This window comes from Catharus ustulatus, chromosome 6, assembly GCF_009819885.2.
Source record: "Catharus ustulatus isolate bCatUst1 chromosome 6, bCatUst1.pri.v2, whole genome shotgun sequence".
Taxonomy (NCBI): domain Eukaryota; kingdom Metazoa; phylum Chordata; class Aves; order Passeriformes; family Turdidae; genus Catharus; species Catharus ustulatus.
Genome location: NC_046226.1, coordinates 30,254,367 through 30,274,687, shown reverse-complemented (window position 1 = coordinate 30,274,687; position 20,321 = coordinate 30,254,367). Strand labels below are relative to the sequence as shown.

The following is a 20,321-nucleotide window of genomic DNA, read 5'->3' as shown; positions in this document are numbered from 1 at the left end:
TGTTTTCAACTGAAAATATTTTATTAGTTTGAAGGAGATTCCTCATAGCACTCACTTAAAATAGGAGATTAAATTTCTGCTACAGGTATAAATGTAAGTGAAACTTCCCCATGACACTGTACTAGGTGATGCCATGGTTGTAATTTTCATTTCATTGTCTGTGATTAATTCGATTTTTTGTTTCAGCTGAAAAAGCAACTATACCAAAGACCATGTTGCTCCATAGAATTGAACCATGGAACTCATGTCAGAAAGTACTCCTTTGGTCAGGTTTCTCCAGTTTGCTGTCTTGTAGTAAGTTTTTTAAAGTCAGCTGAACAAAGACCCAAGGACCTTAATGTATTGTGAACTTATTGTGGCAGAAGACACAGAGTCAGAGAACTCAGTTTGTAGATTGTGTCACCACTTAGATATAGGGAATGTCCAGAGATGTTTAGTGTGGGCAAGTCTGAAGCATATGCATATATGCAAGGCCTTAAGTACTAAGGAGAACTTACTCTGAAAACTTATGCAGTCTTAAGACTTTGGGCAGGAATTTCAGGTGTGATAGGCTTTCCCTTAGAGATCTAATTTCTGCTTAAGACAGGCTTGAGACGAACAATGGAAAACATTTTGTGTATTTTCATAAGTTATTTTTATGTGTTATTTAGGTGGTGGCTTCTAAACCTCAAGTATCAGGAGGGTCAAACTAGTATGAATCAATGTTACTTGCAGGCTTGCATTTTAGCACATCAGTGGTTTAGAGATCATGCTGTCAGATCCATGGATACTGCAAGGCTTGGGGTTTCATCATTATAGGACCTTCTACTGTGATTCTATAAAAAAGCTTAAAACTACTATGTTATGTCCTTTTTTCAAACTGGGTTACTGCTTTTATTATGCTTAACAATTTTGACTTAACTGTGAGATTTCAGACTACACTGCAGTACTCTGTCAGCTGTGAAGCAAATGACTCAGCTGTCCTGGAGACTAAACTCTGGTGTCTCCCTACAATAACTTTAAGCTTTACTGACAGTGTGACTTCCAAGAGCTCTGGGGGATGCTACGTATGTTTGCAAAGAAACATTCTGTTTAAGTCTGCAGAGCTATTAGTCACATATACTTCAGGAAAAAATTCTTGACTATTAAATCCTTGCTGTGAATGAAAATGTTTTTAATGTGCTTGAATAAGTTACAACTAAATATCTTTTTGAGAATGAAAGAAGAAAGTAATCTGATTAGGAGTGTCACCCGCCATTTTCCAAAACACATGATATTATCATTTCTAGACTCATGTTAGACATCTATGCATTGTTTTACTGCTAATTCAGAGAGTCTGGGCTCAAAGATCTAACTGGGTAAGACGGGACATGAAAGGTTAAAAAATCTTGGGATGCTCACGGAAAATCATCTGAATATCTGTTTCAAATACAAGACTTCTTTTCCAGATCTGGATAAATTGTTCTAATGTACTGGTTCTTTCCCTGCAAATTTCTGTGTTACTGTGTTTCTCTCTGTTAATTTTTCTTTCTATGGAGTCTCAGAACTCTAGAAAAATAGTCAGTTTGTGTGCATGGAGATTGATTAAAACCATAATTAACATTTTAGGGCCACAGTTGTATCAAGTTTTAGAATTGGTTGTGAGACACTATAAATTCCATAGCATACTTAGTTTTGTGCAAGAAAGCAGACTAGTTCTGTTGAGGTCTAATATATACATTTTATGCACCTGCAGGTAGTTATCTTTAGTTTCATTCATATTTTTCCAAGACAGACATACCCAGTGCCTTCATGATAGTAGTAAACCCTCTTAGCTTGTAGAGGAGAAAGAGGCCCTTTTCAGTGTCTTAGCAGTCCAAGGTCAAACAGAGCTGATACAGATGATCAATATCACTTTGAGATCTCTAACATGCCAGTCTTCTGCAACAGGCTAATTTCATGGCAGTAAAAGTCATGAATATACATACGAAGAAAGAAATTGCAATTACATTCTTGTTTTAGAAAATGGGGCATTAAAAGAGCTCAATTGTTAAGGTTTCTTTTCTGTTTGAGGGTTCACCTAAGAACTTCTCCTTACAAGGTCCAAATGCCCAGTAAGCAAGATTGGCAATGTTGAGACTAATCCACCAGCAGAACAGACTTCTGTTTATGTCTCTGCATACATGCCAGTTCCCTGCCTCTGCAGAAAGGAGATTGTAATAATTATAATTGAACAGGATGGGATTCCTGAGAAGGGTGGGATGAGTGCATTAAATAATATACTAGCACTAAGGGCAACTGTATTACTGAATAATGTTTGATTTACTTTTGTTCATGTTGGGGTCATGTAGCTTGCAAATGTTGCAGCTGTTCTATGACACACACTCTGATGAGACACACTTGATTTTATTCCATGCTGGTTTAACTTTGTTAAAATTTTGTTGGTCATGCCAAATTAGACTTTGACAAATGTTATCAAATATATATAAATTCTGGAGTTTTTAGATTGATCTCAGCCCTTGGACAAAGAGCACATAAAGTTAAAAAGGGAGCTTTATAAGATATGTTTATTTGGGACTTGGTCCTCTTGTGACAGTCATAGCAGTCTTCTGTTAGTGGGATGGAAAGGACTTGAGTATTCCTTAAATAGGTGTCTTACTAAACATTTGCCAAATATTTTCTTTCTGGGCCTTTCCCTCATGCGAAAGAATCTGTCAGATCTTATTCTGTATTTGAGAAATTGCCTTAAGAATCTCAGTCAACTCTGCCTGTGGCTCAGATTGTGCAAAGTTCCAGCTTTCTTTGTAACAGTAACAAGTCTGCAAAGTTATTTTTTTTCTTAAATTCTGAAAAAGTAGCAATAAATTTGAATTCAATAAATGAAATTTGAAATTATGTGAAGATAGGATGATTGCAAGTTTTCAATGGTTACAAAACATCCTTTCTTCCAACTTTATCCTTTAAAATGCCTGATAAACTAAGAAAAAATAATCCCTGGGCTGAAATATGTTGTTTACTTATGTCCCATAGTTCCTGAGTAGATTTCAGAAAAAAATTTTTAAATCACTTATATTTTTTAAATCACTACCTATACAGTGAGTTGAAGAGTCTTCAGAAGAAAAGTGTTAGTTGTGGATAGAAACTTCAAATTTGCCTTTTTGTAACTTGTCTCAGGAAAAATCCCTTATCTATTAAGAAGAATAAGTATAGCAATTGGAAAGCAATATCAAGAACATACCAGTATTTTTTGGGGAAAAAAAATATCTTCTAACATTAAAGTTAAGGAATAAAACTTTGCTGAAGTCTGTTAATTTGATTGTTTTACTGGTTTTGGTTGTTTACTAAATGTCCTGCTAATAAGTTTGGGTTTATCTTCCCAGATGTACACTCATAATATAAATGTACACTCATAATGCAAATGCATTTATATTTCACTTACCATTCAATCTACCTGAAGTTTCCATATGTAACCTGAATTTTTGGTATTTCCTGATCAGTGCTTAAGTTTTAATCTCTGATATGTTAGTATTATGTATATGTGAGTGTTTACTTGTCTCCCTATGTGGTAATACTAAAGTTGAAGTAATGAATGAGTTAGTTTCCTGCTTATGCTACTCCTACTTTCTCAGTAACTAGACTAATATCAGAACTATGTTTTTAATACAAGGCATATTCTAGCTTTATGGAATTGCTTCTTTATTCCTTCTGCACTTTCCCTGGCACCTGTATGTGAGAAGAAAGTATCAGCCAATGCTAATATTGTTGTAGTTTCACACCCAAAATGAGGACTGATATTGCACAACTTCTCAGGAACCTGGAACACCTTATGTCTTTAATATTTTCTTCTTTTCAGTCAAACTGGGGGAGCTATTTAATATACATTTTTATTAACTCTTTTTTAAAGAGCTATAATAGTGGTTTAGTGTTTCTTCTGTGGGAGTGGAAAGAGGACTGTAATGTAAGCTAGAATATCTTTGTTAGGCATCTAATCCACAAAAATTGTCTAAAATAAATTATTTATTTGTTACCATAAATTTGTTGCAATAATTTTTTTACTTGTTCATTTCAATTTTTCCATAAAAAATAGCAAATGCAGACAGGTTTATGTTAAGCTGCTTGTTGTTTTGTTACGAACTTGGAATGAGATTATTTGCTTGAACCCCTCTATCTCTGTAGTACAGTATAATACAAGTCCTGATCTTGCCATTACTCACACAGCAACTGACAGTAATGCATTCAGCAAAAACAGTGGTTACACCTTTCTTATACTCACCATCCTCATACAAAACAAATGGTCTGGTGCAGCTCAGTATTCGTTTGATTTAAGCCTTTTTGTCATATGAAATGTCCATAATGTTTTGTGAGCTTTCTACAGACAGCTGAATTTGAGAAGCTTGCCATCCAATTAAAAGATAATGATCATGAGTACTGTAATAATCAAGTTTTGTGTCCAAATTAGTTTTCTAGTCTCATGCTGATCTTCAAGAAAGCATTTCCCACATGGATGAGACTTCATCTGCATAATAGAAAGTTTTATTCTTCTCAACAGGAGTTTTTATCCCACCTACAAAAGCTATGCTGGCTGCAGGCTACTTAAGGTCTCAAAGATTTCAGCTAATATAATGAAAATTTCACTGAAAATGTTTATTTGAGTAAATTAGAATGTCACTATTTCAAATGTAAATTTTGAAACACTACAGACAAACTTTAGCTTCTTAGAATTAATCAAGTGTCTTTTTGAAATGTGAACATACATCACACCATTTCTGTTACAGTAATATTTATATGTGCATGTATTTTAGCTCTGTATGTGTATATATTTTATGATCAAAGTTTATAAATCTTGAAGCATGAATTACTGAATTCACTGTAGTTGTGTATTACTATTAGCAGCAGTAATAAATGACCAGCTCCTTCAAATGTGACTGGATTTATAGATGCTACATCCTTTGAGTAATGAGCTGTTCTTTACCTTGACACTTTTCATGTCTTAAGTGTTTTTAATCACATGCTGCTTATATTACATTGATTATCTGAAAGAATGTTGAAGCTTTAATGATCCTTGTTTTGTCAGTGTAAGAACTTAGCAGTACCCATCATATGATGTTATTCAGTATGACAGTTACTCAGCTTATACTTCAGGGAAAATATCAAAGCTAATATCTAGTTTGTAGTATAAGTAATCTTTCATGATTACCAGTTAGGATGATTTGGGACTGCCATCACCCCAGTGGCTCCTATATTCAGTTTTTCTAAAGATTTTATATTTCCATTTGTTAGTCTTTCTACTCTTCAACTTAGGTTGCTAGAACAATAAATGTGAATATTTTTTACTTCTCAGTCTTACAAATAATAAAATCTAAAATATAGCAACTCACCTAGGTAGCAGAGAAATTGTCCTTTGATATTGTTTATCTGAAAGGAAATGCAGGAGAAGATTGCCATGACTGCAGATTTATTGGACATTTATATAATATCTGTATGGTTATGCTGGTGTGTAGTGCTTGGCTCTTTCTTGCAATAACTTTAAAGCCAGGGAAGTGACTGTTGGATTGACAGGGTGAAAGTAGTAGTAATAAAAGAGGGGAAAAGAAGACAACGTGCATTTACAGTTGATACGTTTAAAACTTATACTACCTCCAGGTCATACAGATATAGAGGGAACGTGACTGACCTGACAGTTATGGAATTTTTGATCAATTACTACTTAGCTTTCAGTGGAACACTTTCAGACCCACATGATTTAATCCTCATTTACGACATTTCTGTTTAGCTTTATTTCTCTGATTCTCAAAGTGACTGAGATATTAGTATTTCTGTATAAACAGTGACAAATATGCCAATAGCACTTCAAGAACAAATAAAAACGAGTTTCTTCTTTCATATCTTCATTATATGGGTAAGGCATACAAATTGGTATTCATGCACACAGTCATTAATGACAGCATTTGAAAGCTTCTCTGTTAGTTTAGATAGAACTATATTTTTCAGCAAGCAGAAGTGCAACCTATTAAGTGTTGCAGGATCAGATACTAACCAGGAAAATGAACATTTTTTTCCCATGCCTTTTATTGGGAATTCTTTGTGTCATCTTCCTCCTATTATCAGGCCTTGGTCATTTTTGCTGGATAAATATGTGCAGAAATATGGAAGCGCCACAAGCACTTTTGCTCTCAACTCCCATGATTTGTGACTTGTATGTCTGACTAACCATTTGGCTAAAATGGCAGCACTATCACAGCCATTTCAGCTACTATCATTGTCAATCCCAATGAAACTGAATGGGTGTAATTATGAGATATTTTTAGGAAACATACTTTATATAGACAGGACCTCTGAGGGCAGTAAATTCTAGGACACAAGGAAGGATGTGCAAGAACAGTACTTTCCACTTTAAATTACATGTTTCAATGTCTAATTAGAAAGCTTCAGTGGTTTCACTGCTGTCATCTGCTTTGTGTCATAGCAAGGAAATAGTACATATTTTCATTCACTTTGGTTTTTTATAGATTTACTCTGTATTTTAATGATATTTACACTGCACAGAACTAAAGCAAGAAGAATTTTACATCACCTTGTGTGCCTCATATATCATGGACCAGTTATCCATCTAGAGTTAAAAACAATGGTTGCAAACTAGGTTGCAAACAAATTTTGCCTAAGGCTTGAACCATAAATTAAAGTAATAATCGTCCCTGTTAGAGACAACTTTTTTTCAGTGTCTTTTAAAATAAAAAAGAAAGTAGGTCAGAGAAATTTAGGATATTTTAGAGTATGTACAGTATTGTATTGTTTGCCAGCACCTAATTTACAATTACAGAGCTGCATGAATATTGAAATGATTCAGCTTCCCATTATAAATGTATGTGGCAGTTTGGTTGTTGATCAGTTTATGAAGTTAATGCAAATGAAACTGTCTTCCTGTCAGCATTTGAAATATATAATGCAGTCATGTTGTATATTCAGGGACAGGCCATTGACAGTCAATTAACAAGTTTGATTGGTATGTCAACTCATTCTTTTGAATTGTTAATAGTATGTTAATAGCATTCATTTCTTTGTGCAGTCCCATTTGCAGCTTCACAGTTACAGCTATTTTTTATGATTCTGAGTAACCTAAAATAGTGCCTTAATAATAGATTATTAAACACCTGTCTGGTGTAGCTTAGGGAGGTTTTTCTAGACTGGGAGTTTGCAGTGGATCCCTTTGATATTCAAATCAACAAATGATAGCCTTTTTATTCAAAACGTAAGTTCTTTTGATGGTTAGCTTGTTAAGAAATATTCAGCTCCAGTCTGACCTGATCTGGTTTCCCATGGAAAAGATCTGATGCTGTTTGAAGGTTCATAAATGGAATGCCAATGACAATTTGTTGTTGACGTTTTGCTGCCTCAGCCTTCAGATGCTGCTGGTTGATGTGCCGCTTTAGCTTCACCAAATAATGCTTGCAGGTAAATGATCTTCTGATTGATCAGATAGTTTCAAAGCAAAGAGTTCTCTTCTGTGGTCTGTAGTCATGGTTTTTAGGCTTGGAGGGGTACTTTAAAAGATGCATCAAAGTTGACAGATGAATCTCGAGGCAAGGAATTATGGGAGACAGCAGAATTATGGGAATATTTTTGAGAGAATAACATATTAGCAAGAGTTTTGAAGACCTTCAAAGGTCTATCAAAGCAGCTCCCTATAGCAGACTTATTCCTCCTTTAAAAAAAAAAATTAAAATTGGGTACACTGGTTAACTCTCAATTTCCTGTATTGGGAAGGTGTTGAGCTGATTTATTGTTTTCTAATGATGTTTTAAACGGTATATTTCAATTGAATTTCCCTCTTACCTTGTTCTGCATACAGAGTCTAGTCCTGCAAGGTGCAAATTCTGCTTTTACTGAGGTTTGCATAAAATTAACTACATCACCTTACAAGGCCAGGGTATACAGTGAAAAACATTCCTTTACATAAACATCTGTGATATTGAGTTAGCATTAAAGACATAAAAATAGCAGTTGGAATAACTCTTTTTCTCCACCTTTCTTCATATTATGCGCATTATTCTTTTATACCCTTCTCCATTCCCCATTAGTGCTCTTCTTAATTGTAGCACAGCTATTTTTCTGAAGAATCAGACTAGCTATTAGAAGTTCAAAACATGCATCACAGAAACAGTTCATTTCTCTTTGGTTTTAACATTTAATTATTAACTATCAGCATGTGATAGTTTTTCTGCAAAAACATGTAATTGTTTTTTGTTGGAGAGCTATATGAGTTAACTCGTTGAGATCTGAATGTCAGAAACTCAGGTTTGGAGTCAAATGCTGTGAGCAGTTGCATTGCCAAACATGAACTCTGGAATCACACAGTGAACAATTCTGTGTGTGAACTATGCCTCACTGGACTTGGTAACAAATAATTTGTGATGATTAAACTTAGGCCAAACTTTTCCTAACAACAAAACCCAGTCTGAAAAATAACTTAAAATGGTAGGTGAACGGTCAAGTCAGGCAACTTCAATCTTTATGTCATAGAAATAGAATGTAAAATTTATATGAGACAGTTTCCATCACAGAAAATTTTGGAATTTTTGCATACTTTTTGAATACTGGGCTCTGTTTAGCTGGTAATTAGAATCTCATTCTGTTGGGCTGAACAAGCAAAACATTAAGCATTTTCATTGTCATGCAAGGTTGTGTTTTCAGTAACATACCTGTAATTTCCCTTAGCTCGAAAAGCAGTATTAGATATTTAAACTGTTCTCGGCATAATTTTTAGACTTTGATACAGTCTCTGTTTTTGAAGAGATACTCAATTGGTTATTTGTAAAATTCAAATTAAAAGTTGAAAGCTTTTCTGATAATAATGCCATTGATATTGTTTCTAATTAATCATTTCTGTGCTTAAGTTTTAACCATTATACATCCAAGAGAACTTCTTGATCCCATCTCATGTTCACAATAGGCTTGTGTGAACACTTTTATTTTATTTTCAAAAGTGTGGTAAAAACTCCCTCCCCAACACGGTTTTTATTTTGTAATCTAGTGTCTTTTGAAGTAATCTAAATATTTCACAAAATCTCTATTCATACAGAATTATCTGCCTGAATGTTCTGTAATGTAAGGCCTATCTTACGTGTCTTACATAGTGTTTAATGTTTATCATTTCAAAAACTGTAAAGTAACAATGACCATTTCATAGCAGTTTGAAATGCTTGTAATTTCCTTTTTGGATAATGTTAGACTATCAAGATAGAAATCCTAATCAGTCATGTACCAGTTTTGATTTAAAGTTCATTATAAACCTTTTGCACATCATAACTAATACTTTTCATCATAGAGCAGGATCACGTCATCCTATATTATCCAAGATCATGAATTTATTTAAACAAATTAGAACAGTTCCAGTAGAAGATATTAAGATATGTGCTTCCTGGAGTGCCCAACAGCACTATCATTATCAGGCAAAATGAAAATACTAAAGAAGGGATTTGAACCTGGGTCTCAGCAATATTGCAGTTGATTAACTTAATTGCTAGATTATTCTTTGCTGCCCCTCCCTTCCTCTTATTACCCCCTTTTAGTTTCAACATTTGGCTTTCTACCCATTTTTCTATATCAGTGAGCTTGACTCTGTAATTAGTTTTTGCTAGCAAAATAACTACTTTTATTAATAATGCAAACAAAAAGGCTAAGCACATAGTAAATTTGCAGGCACTGGTTCTTGACATCACTTGATGATGTAAGATGGATAGAAACACAGTTGCAGTTTAAATGACCCAAAAAGAGATATTTGTATAGGTATTTTATTAGTAATTTTTTACTTACGAATATATTTTCAATATAATGCAATTTCCAGTTCTCAACTTTCATCCTTTTAAACCACTTAGAAAGTTCCATGAAAATGAATACTAAAAGGAGCAAGTTGAACATATGCAAAACCAAAAGCTACCAAAAAAAAAATTAGAAAATGTATAATGCGAGATAGTAACTCCATACCCAGATGAATATGCATTACCATACAGAATATATGAAATTATAATGCAGTTATAGTCTAATTATTAAACAGAATTAAAATAATTTCTTTTTACCGAAATTTGATTTTTAAATGCAAGTTACCACTTTATCAATAAGTAAATTCTTTTCTTGAAGTGCTGCTGATCTAAGTGAATATTTGCCCACTGAAAGCTCCATAGTAAATTCTGCCTCATTGCATGGTTAGGAATTTAATACTACTTTATATGAGGATGTTGTCCACACTACAATTCTGCTAAAAGGTCAATATTTAAGCATACAGCAAATAAGTGTTGTGAAAATGTGTGTGGATGAGGGTATTTAGTGTATTTCTAAGGTTGTTGTTGTGTTTCACTAATTTCCATTAATTTTATTTTGTTTTGTTAGGAATCTTTAGGTTTTAAAATAGTTAATAGTATGCATTTAACAAAGGCATTAATTTCCTCGTGCATTTTGTTTCGTGGATTGCACTTCATAAACACTGTAATTCAGATTACATGAGAGTGTATGGTACATCATCACTGTGAAATTAAAAATTCTTTAAATTTATAGATCAGGTCATATCTTACTGCTCAGAACATAGAATTTTAGCTATGGATTCTTGCTGTACTGCTGGATTTAGTAGGATTTTGCAGTTCATACCAAGGAGTCCCTAATATCCAAACTGATTTCTTTGTCAAGCTTGGTTTAATTGAAGATGCAGAAAAGGTAATATGACATGAGTTGTGCCAAGAATATTAAGTATGTATGTATATACTTACAACAGCTTTGTTGAAAGTTTCAGTTTCTGTAAGTATAATCAGAACTTGACTTGCAAATTTGCATTGGAAGATGTATCCCTAGAGAAAGATATTTGCTATTTAAGGAAGTATTATCACTGAAATATTAATAAATAAGCAGAGGATTGTGATAAATACTATATGTCATGTAGGTTATATTTTATATACATTATTGTTGTGTATATTGTACAGGTACATCTAGCTGCATTAACATGTCTCCTTTTATTTCTACTGGGAACTGGTGGTTATAGGTATTATAAATTTGGCTTCTGCACTAAATAATCTTTGTCATACATTAAGCTGTTTTAGTGTTGGTTATTGCTTAGGTCGTCATGGATTTAAGTAAAATCCGTGTGAGAGTAGCTATACATAGAAGATGGGTAAAAGCAAAAAAGCTAAAAAACCAAAACCACACTCTATGGCTAGAATGAGAACTATTACTTTTAGCTTACTGTAGTTACTTGTTTTCAGTTATCTGTTTCTTGGTTTTATGCAGCTGCTTCTTTCTCATCTCCCAGTTATCCAAACCCTCTTAAAGTAGCCAGTGACAATCACAAACAGCACATTTCAAGTAAGAATATTAAGCCAAGTGAAGGCTGGGAACAAAATCTTTTCTGTAAGAATAGAATGTCACGGTGTTAATGTGTTTCATACACTGTGAATTACTGTCGTGTGATGAACAGCTTTCACTTTTCAGTACAGAGTATTTTCTCTGCCTATCTGTCCCTCTTCTGTTTATAATCACATTAAACTATTTGACAGTTGGCATGAATACGGATTGTAGACAGGTAGGAAAGGGAAAGAAAACCTCACTCTTTATAGGATTTTATGACTGGGGCCTTGATTCTCCTTGGATGCCGAATTCCACAACAGTGGTGCAGCTTTAAGCAGTACTGTCCTTATTGTTAATAGAAATTTAAATCTAGAAATTTCTACTGTGCTTTCTTGGACTGCTTTATCACTGCAATGATAGTTGAACTGGTGATTTAGTTTACTGTAAGTGGAAATTGTCAGTAGAACCTTCTGTTAATGTGGGAAGGAGACCATGAGATTCCTTTTTAAGTAGATTGTGTATTTAAGGATAAAAGTAGAAAAGACAAAGTCTGTAATATTAACATATATAGGTAGCTAAGGAAATCACCTCACTTAATCTTTTGTCTTTATCTTCCTTTAGATAGTGTGTGTATGGATAGTTACCCTATAACCTCTCTCTCTTATGTGCTATCCAGTTCCCTAGAACTGTAGAAAAATTGTAGAGAATAGAAAAATGTAGAAATTGAGGAGAGAAGATTATCTTGTGAATATGCCAGCTATATCTTTCTCTGATGATATTTTATAAAGCTTTTGCTATGAAAATAAATTTAGAATTAAATAGTAAAGTCACAAATAAACTGTGTGGAAACTCCAAAAAAATGCTTAGGTAAGCTCATGAAAGTTCTAGACATTTTCCACCTAAAAGGGGAGGGCAAAAATGGGGTGGGGCAGGAGGAGATAATTTTTAACATCTGTATCCTGGCAGATTAAGATGCTTATCATAATTTGAATGCTTCTATGCTGAGCTATAAACTGAAAAACAGTGTTAATGAAGAAATCAAAACACTCTTGGAAAAAAGAGTTGGCCTGAAGAATCATCTGAAGCTTTGATATCACCTGAACTTTTACAGTCTTCCTTTGGAAATATGGTAGTCATGTTGTCCCTTTTGTAAAGGTTATGATACCAGTTTGGGGAGCATTAAAAGATTTTATTCTTTGATTAGATCAATATCAAGACTGCAGCTTCTTTTGTCCTATACTGAATGTGCTTCCAGTAAAGAGAAGTTATGTTTTAATATAAACTGTTCAACAGTTCTTCAGTCAATTTTTCTCCCTTTTTCTGAATATCTGTATTTCAAAATATTTTTGCGATATATTCTGGCATGAATTTTCATTTTTCCTAAGCTGTCTCATTTTTTTATTTGCTGCCTTTATTTCAAACCTATCTGTGTCCATTTTTATTATTTCTCCTGGTGCACATTCCAATTTAGTATCCTCTGTGGGTTTCATTATCATGCTGTTAATCCCTTCTTTCACTGACTTAATGAAGATGTTAAACAAAATCAAGCCTAATACCAATCCCTACGGCACCCCACTTCAGTTACATTGGCATTTTCATTACTTTCTCCTTACAGACTATCAGCTAGTTAACAGCATTTATAATTAGGAGAGTTAAAAAATAATTTCCAAATATGCCTTATCAGATATTTTAAGAATCCTTACGAATTATAAACATTATCCTCCTTTATCTCTGCATATATAATTCACTAAAAAAACACAATCACCTGCAGTGGACGTAATATGCATTTTCTAAAAATGTGGTATCCGTTGCTCAAGAGTTCATGTCCACATTGAGTCTTTTCTCTCACTTTGCACTGTTGGATACAAGTCTCTTCTGCCTTGTTTGTCTGGACCCTGACAAGGCCTTTAGTTTTTCTAGTGTATGCCAATTTAAGTGTCTCATTCCCAACCCCAGTTGTTAGGAATAGACTCATCTGAGTACATTTTTCAAAAATTTGTTTTGTTTGGCATCTTTATTTGAAGGGACATGAATAATAAATGAGGAAGTGTTAATCAGTTTGGAGGTTTTACTCCATCTTTTAGATAAGGTATGTTCATAAAGCTAAGTGTTCTGCAATTTTTCACAGTTGGCAGATTTGCTAATGTGGTTGTGTGAGAACTTGTGATTTTTTTCAAAAGCTTGAGAGGAATGGTAGGCTTTGTAAAAGGTGGCAGATTAATAGTCATGAAGACTAGAATTCCACTGTCCCAGGGAAGAAATGCATCAAAGATTAATACTCTTGTTAGCTTGCTCATTTTAAAATAGGGAGACTGCTCTTTTTATATTTAGGAGAAAGCACCCTGCAGAATGTGGAGAACAGTTTATCCGCTATGGCAATTAAGTCTTTGAGCTGTCTACTGTAATTTTCCATGAAGGAACTATGTGTACCCTGGGCACTAGTATAGCACATGGGTCAAAATATGCAAATTAAGTAAAGAATATGTTCACCTCAGTTTTGTTCATTTCCTCTCTCTATTGAAGATGCCAAGTTGACTATAACAAGAATTGTGGAGAAGATTTCAGACTAACTGTCATGCCCACGTGTATGTATTAGATGGCAAGCCTTTTTCACCCACTTTATTGGACTCTTTCTAGGTGTTTATAGGTTCTGACTTTAAAAACTGCATTTATTTTTGATTTATGTCTAATTCTCATTTGGAATACAAATGACAGTTTTTGAGGTGGGTTTTCTTTGTGAAAATCTCCGTTTCTGAATCTTTGTCTTCTGTAAATCAGAAGTGTGGGGATTTTATTTCTGTCAGTTGTAGAGCAGAATAAAATTTATTTGACATTGGTCAAGATTTAAAAATAACCAATGCAATGCCAGAAATATGTGTGCAACTATTACTATTTTCTGTGATAGAATATTTAAAAGATTAGTTTAATGCCAAGACTTTGATCTTACCTTCTCTTAAGTTTTTGACCTGATCATCCCTCTCAAGTGTGTACATTGAGCATTTTGTTAAACTTCAAGGTACTACAGAGCTTCAGGAATGTATTTGATGAGGCAGATTACATTAGATTAGATTAGCATGCTGTAAACCCAGCACTTTCAAAAGGCTCATTTTGAGGTATTTGATTTTTAGACAATTGCAGAGGTGTTTACAATTGGGAAGTATAGAGTATGACTAGGAGATTTTCGTTATGTTGGTTTAGTATTCATAACAGTATTGTGGCTTGTTCAGATGCACTCTTGAGATTAAAGAACTGGCAGGTTTTGTGCTGCTCAGTGTTTGTATACTGTGTGACATGATACTTCTCCTTGGAATCGTTTAAATTAGGAAATGCACAAAAGTTTGGGGTATGTTGATGGCATTATGACACTGTGCTCAGTGTCAAGTATGACTGCGGGATGATGCATCTTAATTTTCTTAAATTGCAGAGAAAAAAAAATACAACCTAGGTTAGCATTTATGAAATTACAATATTTTTTAACTTCTTGTTAAAAAATTGTTCTATGAATTTTCAATCCCAAAATATATAAATTCAAAGAGAAAAAATTTAAAATACACGTTGACAAAATAAATTTTAATGGTGAAGAGCAATACAAAATGATAAGTGTTTTGTAGTCTTGTGGTTTAGGTGATCAGATACATATTGAAACATCCATGCCAAAATGAGAACTAATCAAATGGACTCACTGCATCTGAAAACTGAGTTATGAAACCTTTAAAACTGTGGGAATATTGCAGCTAGTTTAATAAAATAGCCATAATATGCTATTGTTTAATTGTTATTCAGTCTTTTGACTTAAGGGAAAAAAAAATCCAGAGGGAAGTTCTGAAGTTTTGAGTATGATGTTCTGAAATTTTGAGTATGAGAAGTTTTGACTAAGCTATATGTCAAGTCTTAGAAATTAAAAAAAATTTTGGTCAAGGTTAACAATAAAATTGATTATTGCTATTGTTACTGTTATTTAGGAATATGTGCTTCATCCTTTAGCTACTGGTGGCTACACATTTTTTCTCAGAAGAAAGCCTGTATCAAACTCAAGTATGTGTTATGAACTCATTCCTGGAATTTTCAGACAATAAATTTGTAACAGTTCAAGAAAAATGTGGATTATATTGAAGGCTGGATGTATTAGAATCGTATTAGTCAGATACAATTTGTTTTCATATTGTGAACTTCAAGCATTTCAATTACCTTTAAATGCCTTTAAAAAGTTTATTTCTACTAGTCAGTTGAATAAAAGATGTCACATGGCAAAAAGCAATTTTGCCATCATTATCTAAAACAAGAGGGCCCTAGGAAGATAGGATTATCATATATTGAATAAAAAGTTCACCACCTTGCAGCTTTAATCCCGTTAGAAAAGATTATTTCTATCTAACTTAATCAGCCAGAGGTCTTTATTGCCTGGAGTATTAATTGATTTAGGTCTTCATTAAGGTCAGAGGTACCCGTGGCTGACCAGAGGCAGCCTATTAGTGTATTGTCAGTTCTGCTTATTTACATTGACTGAGCCTAATGGGGGGTTGTGTCGCTGTTAGGTCAGGGGGTCACTGAACCTTTTGTGTACCCTGACCTGTTAAAGGGCAGCAGTCACTCAGACACCAAACTGCATTCATAACAAAGATTTGGCTGATTGCATATTGACTCCTTCCTTCCAAGAAACATGCATTTGTGGTGCAACTATTAGCGTTTTGCAAAGTATCTCTGGGTGAATGCTTGAGATCCCTTCGTTAGAAGTTTCCAGCAAGCTTTATATTGTCAGTTAATCACTAGCAAGTTTTCATAATACCAGCAGGAACAGTTTCATAAACTTTCCATAGTTGCTCTTGGCCTTTAATAAAAAAAACAACTCAATGCATACCTATAGGTATCCTGTTACTTCTGTTTCTTTCTAGGCAGCAATAATTGCACCTTTTCCTTTCTAATTAGCAGCTTAAGTTAGATCTCAGTCAATTCAGTCTGATTTTCTCTTGTTTCTTTTCCTGAAACATATACATATATATATATATGGGAGGTATGTTGTGTCCTTTTGGTAACTGTGAATGCTGTTAAAAACTATTTCATGGGATAGGACAGTTCCAAGTGGCACCGAATCAGTTCTTCTGACTGTTCCTTTCCATGATACCAGAGATGCTTTCCTTCTGTTTTCCTAAGTGAAAGCACCTTAGGGAGGTGGGGAAAACTACTATACAGCTTTCCATTGGTAAAAGCCATACCCTGGGTCTGAATTGTACTTATCCCTGCAGGGCAACTGCCCTGTGAAAAATAATAATTCTCAAATAATCTGTTTGTGAGAGCATGCATTGCATCCTCTGAGGTTCTGATTGTCCGCTGAGCTCCCCTGATTATTTACTGTTGTGCTGACTGAGCAAAACAAGTCCTAAACTATTGTGTTAACTTATAAGGACTCACCTTTCATTTAACTGGCAATGACAAATGAAAACAAAAAGGGAAGGAATGTAGAATTACATTAGGCCCCATTTATAACCTGCTTACTGCTGTGAAGCAATATTGGAAACAATTTTGTAGAAGTGAGCATCTCAGTAGTATGAAACGAGAGTTTTTCAGGGTTGTCTTTGGTTCAAGTCTTTACTTAAATTTTAGCACTGGAAATATGTGTATGGTCTGCAGTGAAAATCGAATCACCAGTGAGACATCCACTGGATACACACCGGTCCTCTAAGGATCAATATTGATCCTTTATATTGTAGTTCTCTTTCTACTGTGAGTTTCCTATATAAAACAAGTCCGCCAGGCTGGATACACTGTGAATCCATACCCTGAAAGATCTTCTGTTATCCTCCTAAATGCTCCAAAAAGATAAACTGTTGCAAGGTTCTAGCAGGGTTTTGCAGAACGCTTTCACAACACAAGTACTGACACCATACATTGTGACAGCTCCCCTTGTAAGATTTCAGTGCTGTGAACAAGATAGCATGATGACTTCCCTGTTTTAAAGCCTTTTACTCTTCTAACAATTTTCTGTATAATGCTTTGAGCATTCCAGAGACAACGTCTTGAAATCTGCTAAAACAGTGTTTGTACTGGTTTGCTGCTTTGTCCTTGCTGATTATTTATGCTTGCTTTTCATGACTGAGTCACTGGGAAAGAGAAGAGAGATGCCCCTCCTCCTTCCCTTATTCTAAATTATGTCCCCCTGAAATGCAGTTGCTGCAAATCTGTGGTCATTTTTTTATCCTTTTCCCCTTGCATCCACCCTTCCATAACATGGTGGCTTGTTGGGAACACTATTTTTCTATTAATTGGATCTTAAGATACAAACAAGTATGTTAGGAACAGAGGGATTTTTTCAATTGGTTTTTAAAAAACTGCTAAATTCCCACTGAATCTTAGCCAAAAGTGGTGCCAATTTTTCTCAAATCCTTCAGAGATTTTTGATGACCTTGCTTATGACCAGTGGGGCTAATTGTATCAGAACTGTCCAGGATACTTTAAGAAAGTGCTATCTGGGTTTGTATTTCAAAACACTGACAGATATTTTGTCGTTAATTAGTATTCATATTATGTCTCAAACAATCTGTTCAAGAATAGGGGAAGTGAACTGGTTGAACAGCTCTTCTGTCTACCTAATAATTAACATGGGTGATGCATGGAAAACCAGCAGCTCAACAGGGGAAAAAAGGAAGAAATACCGTCAGTGTGGGGTTTTTTTCTATAGAAGTATAAACTACCTGCATTGGAGTTTTTGACTAATGCATGAATTTCACTTTACAGAGGTGAAAATTAATGGTTTGCTTTAAAAACAAACCTGTGCCCCTCTGAATCATATCTTTCTGAATTTGTTTCTCATCTTGTCAGTATGCCACTTGGTAGCTGGCTGGACTCCCTTGTTCAATGGCACATATTTTAAAATAGCGCTGTAAAAAAAAAAAAAAAAAAAAAAGACCATTTGTTCCTATAAATCAAAATATTGCTTTCATGTATTTTTTCTAAATTCAGGATTATATATAGCATTGTCAAACAATGTTTCAGGTATTATAAACCATTTAAATAGTTGATGTGTGTCGGTTGGTATATTGTTTCGTCTCTGCCTCCTCCCCCTCTTCAGCTGCTAATCATAGAACTTGTATGCCAAATTGTATAAGATACTCTTCCAATAGTTACATGTGTGAGTCTTTTGTGAGACACAGACAGTTATGAGGACAGATTTGGAGTTGCATATGGGTCTGTCACATGGTTTGATTGCCATGTCTTCTAGGACACAGATTTCTTTTTTAATTATTCTTAATTCTGAGGAATTTTTACAGTTTATACAGTAAGTTCTGCAAAATTCCTTGCACAGTCCATTTTCTCTGTCTTTACTCCCAGCAAAATTCTTCCTGTGCTGACTTCAAAGCTGCTTACGCCCACCTTACTTCCCACTTCTATACTTAGTTTTCTTTTGATAGTGAATAAAATTTACTGTTTCACTGATTAGGAAATGCACAGACGTTCTAGAGAAGTGCAGCATGAGCCGATGAAAATTTTTGATATTTACATTGAGCCTTTGTAAAAAAAATCTTTGAGATGTCTGAATAATAAGAATAAACGTTTCCTTTGCTGGCTGCTGTTAAAAAAAGAGTGTTGCCGGGAAGATTTTGGAAAATAAGCTCAAAGTAACTGCATTGCAGTAGTAAATCTGGCCACGCATTAAAGTCCATTTTCAAAAGATGACCCATCTCTTTGTATTCAAGTAGCATTCTTCAGCATTTTATTTTTAATCTGCAATTTGCTTTTACCTTCTGGTGGAATATCATCACTTTTGTTCATACACAGTCATTTAGGTGTTTTGCTATTATATTTTTACAGTACTTCTAACTTAGTTTAGTAAAGATGTTACAGATATGTACTGATACTTTTTTACGTGGTTGTCTATCAAACATAGAAGACATAGAAGATTTAGACATAGAAGATTTTAAAAATAGGATTGAACTAAAGACAATGTGCATCATTGCTGGAAAGAAAAAAAAAAGAGCACATTTAACCATGTTGGGTCATCGATGTGATCCAGCAGCTTTAACAGTCCACATCAGATTATTGCTTTGAGCTGACACATACATCCATGCATTATCTTTGGGCTGGCATGTTTGCTGTATTTGTAACAAATTATGGCAAAGAACAGTACTATTGAAAGAAATTAGCTGGAAGAGAGGAAGGTGCTTCCCTTGTCTCCTGTAAACTCCCAGAGTCTTACGTGCTTGATGTGATTCTCTCCTAGGTTGGTGATGTTCTCTTCTGTGCAGGGCAGATTGCTCTGGTGCCCTGCACGATGCAGCTCGTCAGCGGTGGCGTGTGCGCAGAGGCCAGTGTTTCCCTCCGGCACGTTGGGCGAGTTCTTCAGGCCATGAGCCACCGGACTGCGCTCCACCATGTCATCACTGCCACCTGCTACGTAACCGACAGCAAGAGCATTCCTGTTGCTCGCTCCATCTGGCAGAAGAAGTTGAGAGAATGCAAAAAGGTAGCTGCCCTATCTATTTTCTCCTTCCTGGGTTGTCTTGTTTTCGTCTCTGTCTTGCAGTAATGTTGGAATTTTTGCAGAACATTTCAGAGGGTTTCAAGTAAAGGTTTGATTGAGCTGTTATGTTCTGGCTCATAAGTGGTTGTGCACAATTGAGAAGGAAAACTACTTAATAGAAAGTTATATTCACCACTAACTTTGTCTTAATTCCCCAAAGCATTGTGTTAAAGAACTCTTAAAGAACAGTCAATTTCTCTAACAAAAATGTGAAAACAATGCCTCGTTTGAATTACTTCTGTCCATATATTTTTGCATAATGAGAAAATGGGCGTTTCACTTCAACTTTTTTGTCAGTTGTTCTGTTGAGGAATTTTTCCCCACTTGCTTACAAACAATATTGTATGATAACTGAGTTTAACAATTTACTGCTCATTATTGTTTTATATTCAGCTGGACTTCCAAGACCACATCTGGACATGCCTGTCTGTTGGTTAACCCTGGATTAACAGCATAATAATTTGCAGAGTGATTTATAATGATGCCATACTAATTCCTGATTTGCACATGCCCCTTT

The 20,321-nt window shown here is 34.7% G+C and overlaps 1 protein-coding gene across 4 annotated transcripts in view; it reads left to right on the top strand.

Annotated features, from left to right (window-relative positions):
• Positions 1 to 20,321, top strand: part of DPH6 (diphthamine biosynthesis 6) — a 200,524-nt gene that overhangs the window by 115,610 nt on the left and 64,593 nt on the right. For all 4 annotated transcript variants that reach the window (XM_033063508.2, XM_033063511.1, XM_033063509.2 and 1 more), the window contains one exon: positions 19,505 to 19,747. In XM_033063508.2, coding sequence (XP_032919399.1) covers positions 19,505 to 19,747 — 243 coding nt within the window. The remainder of the gene's footprint in view (positions 1 to 19,504; positions 19,748 to 20,321) is intronic.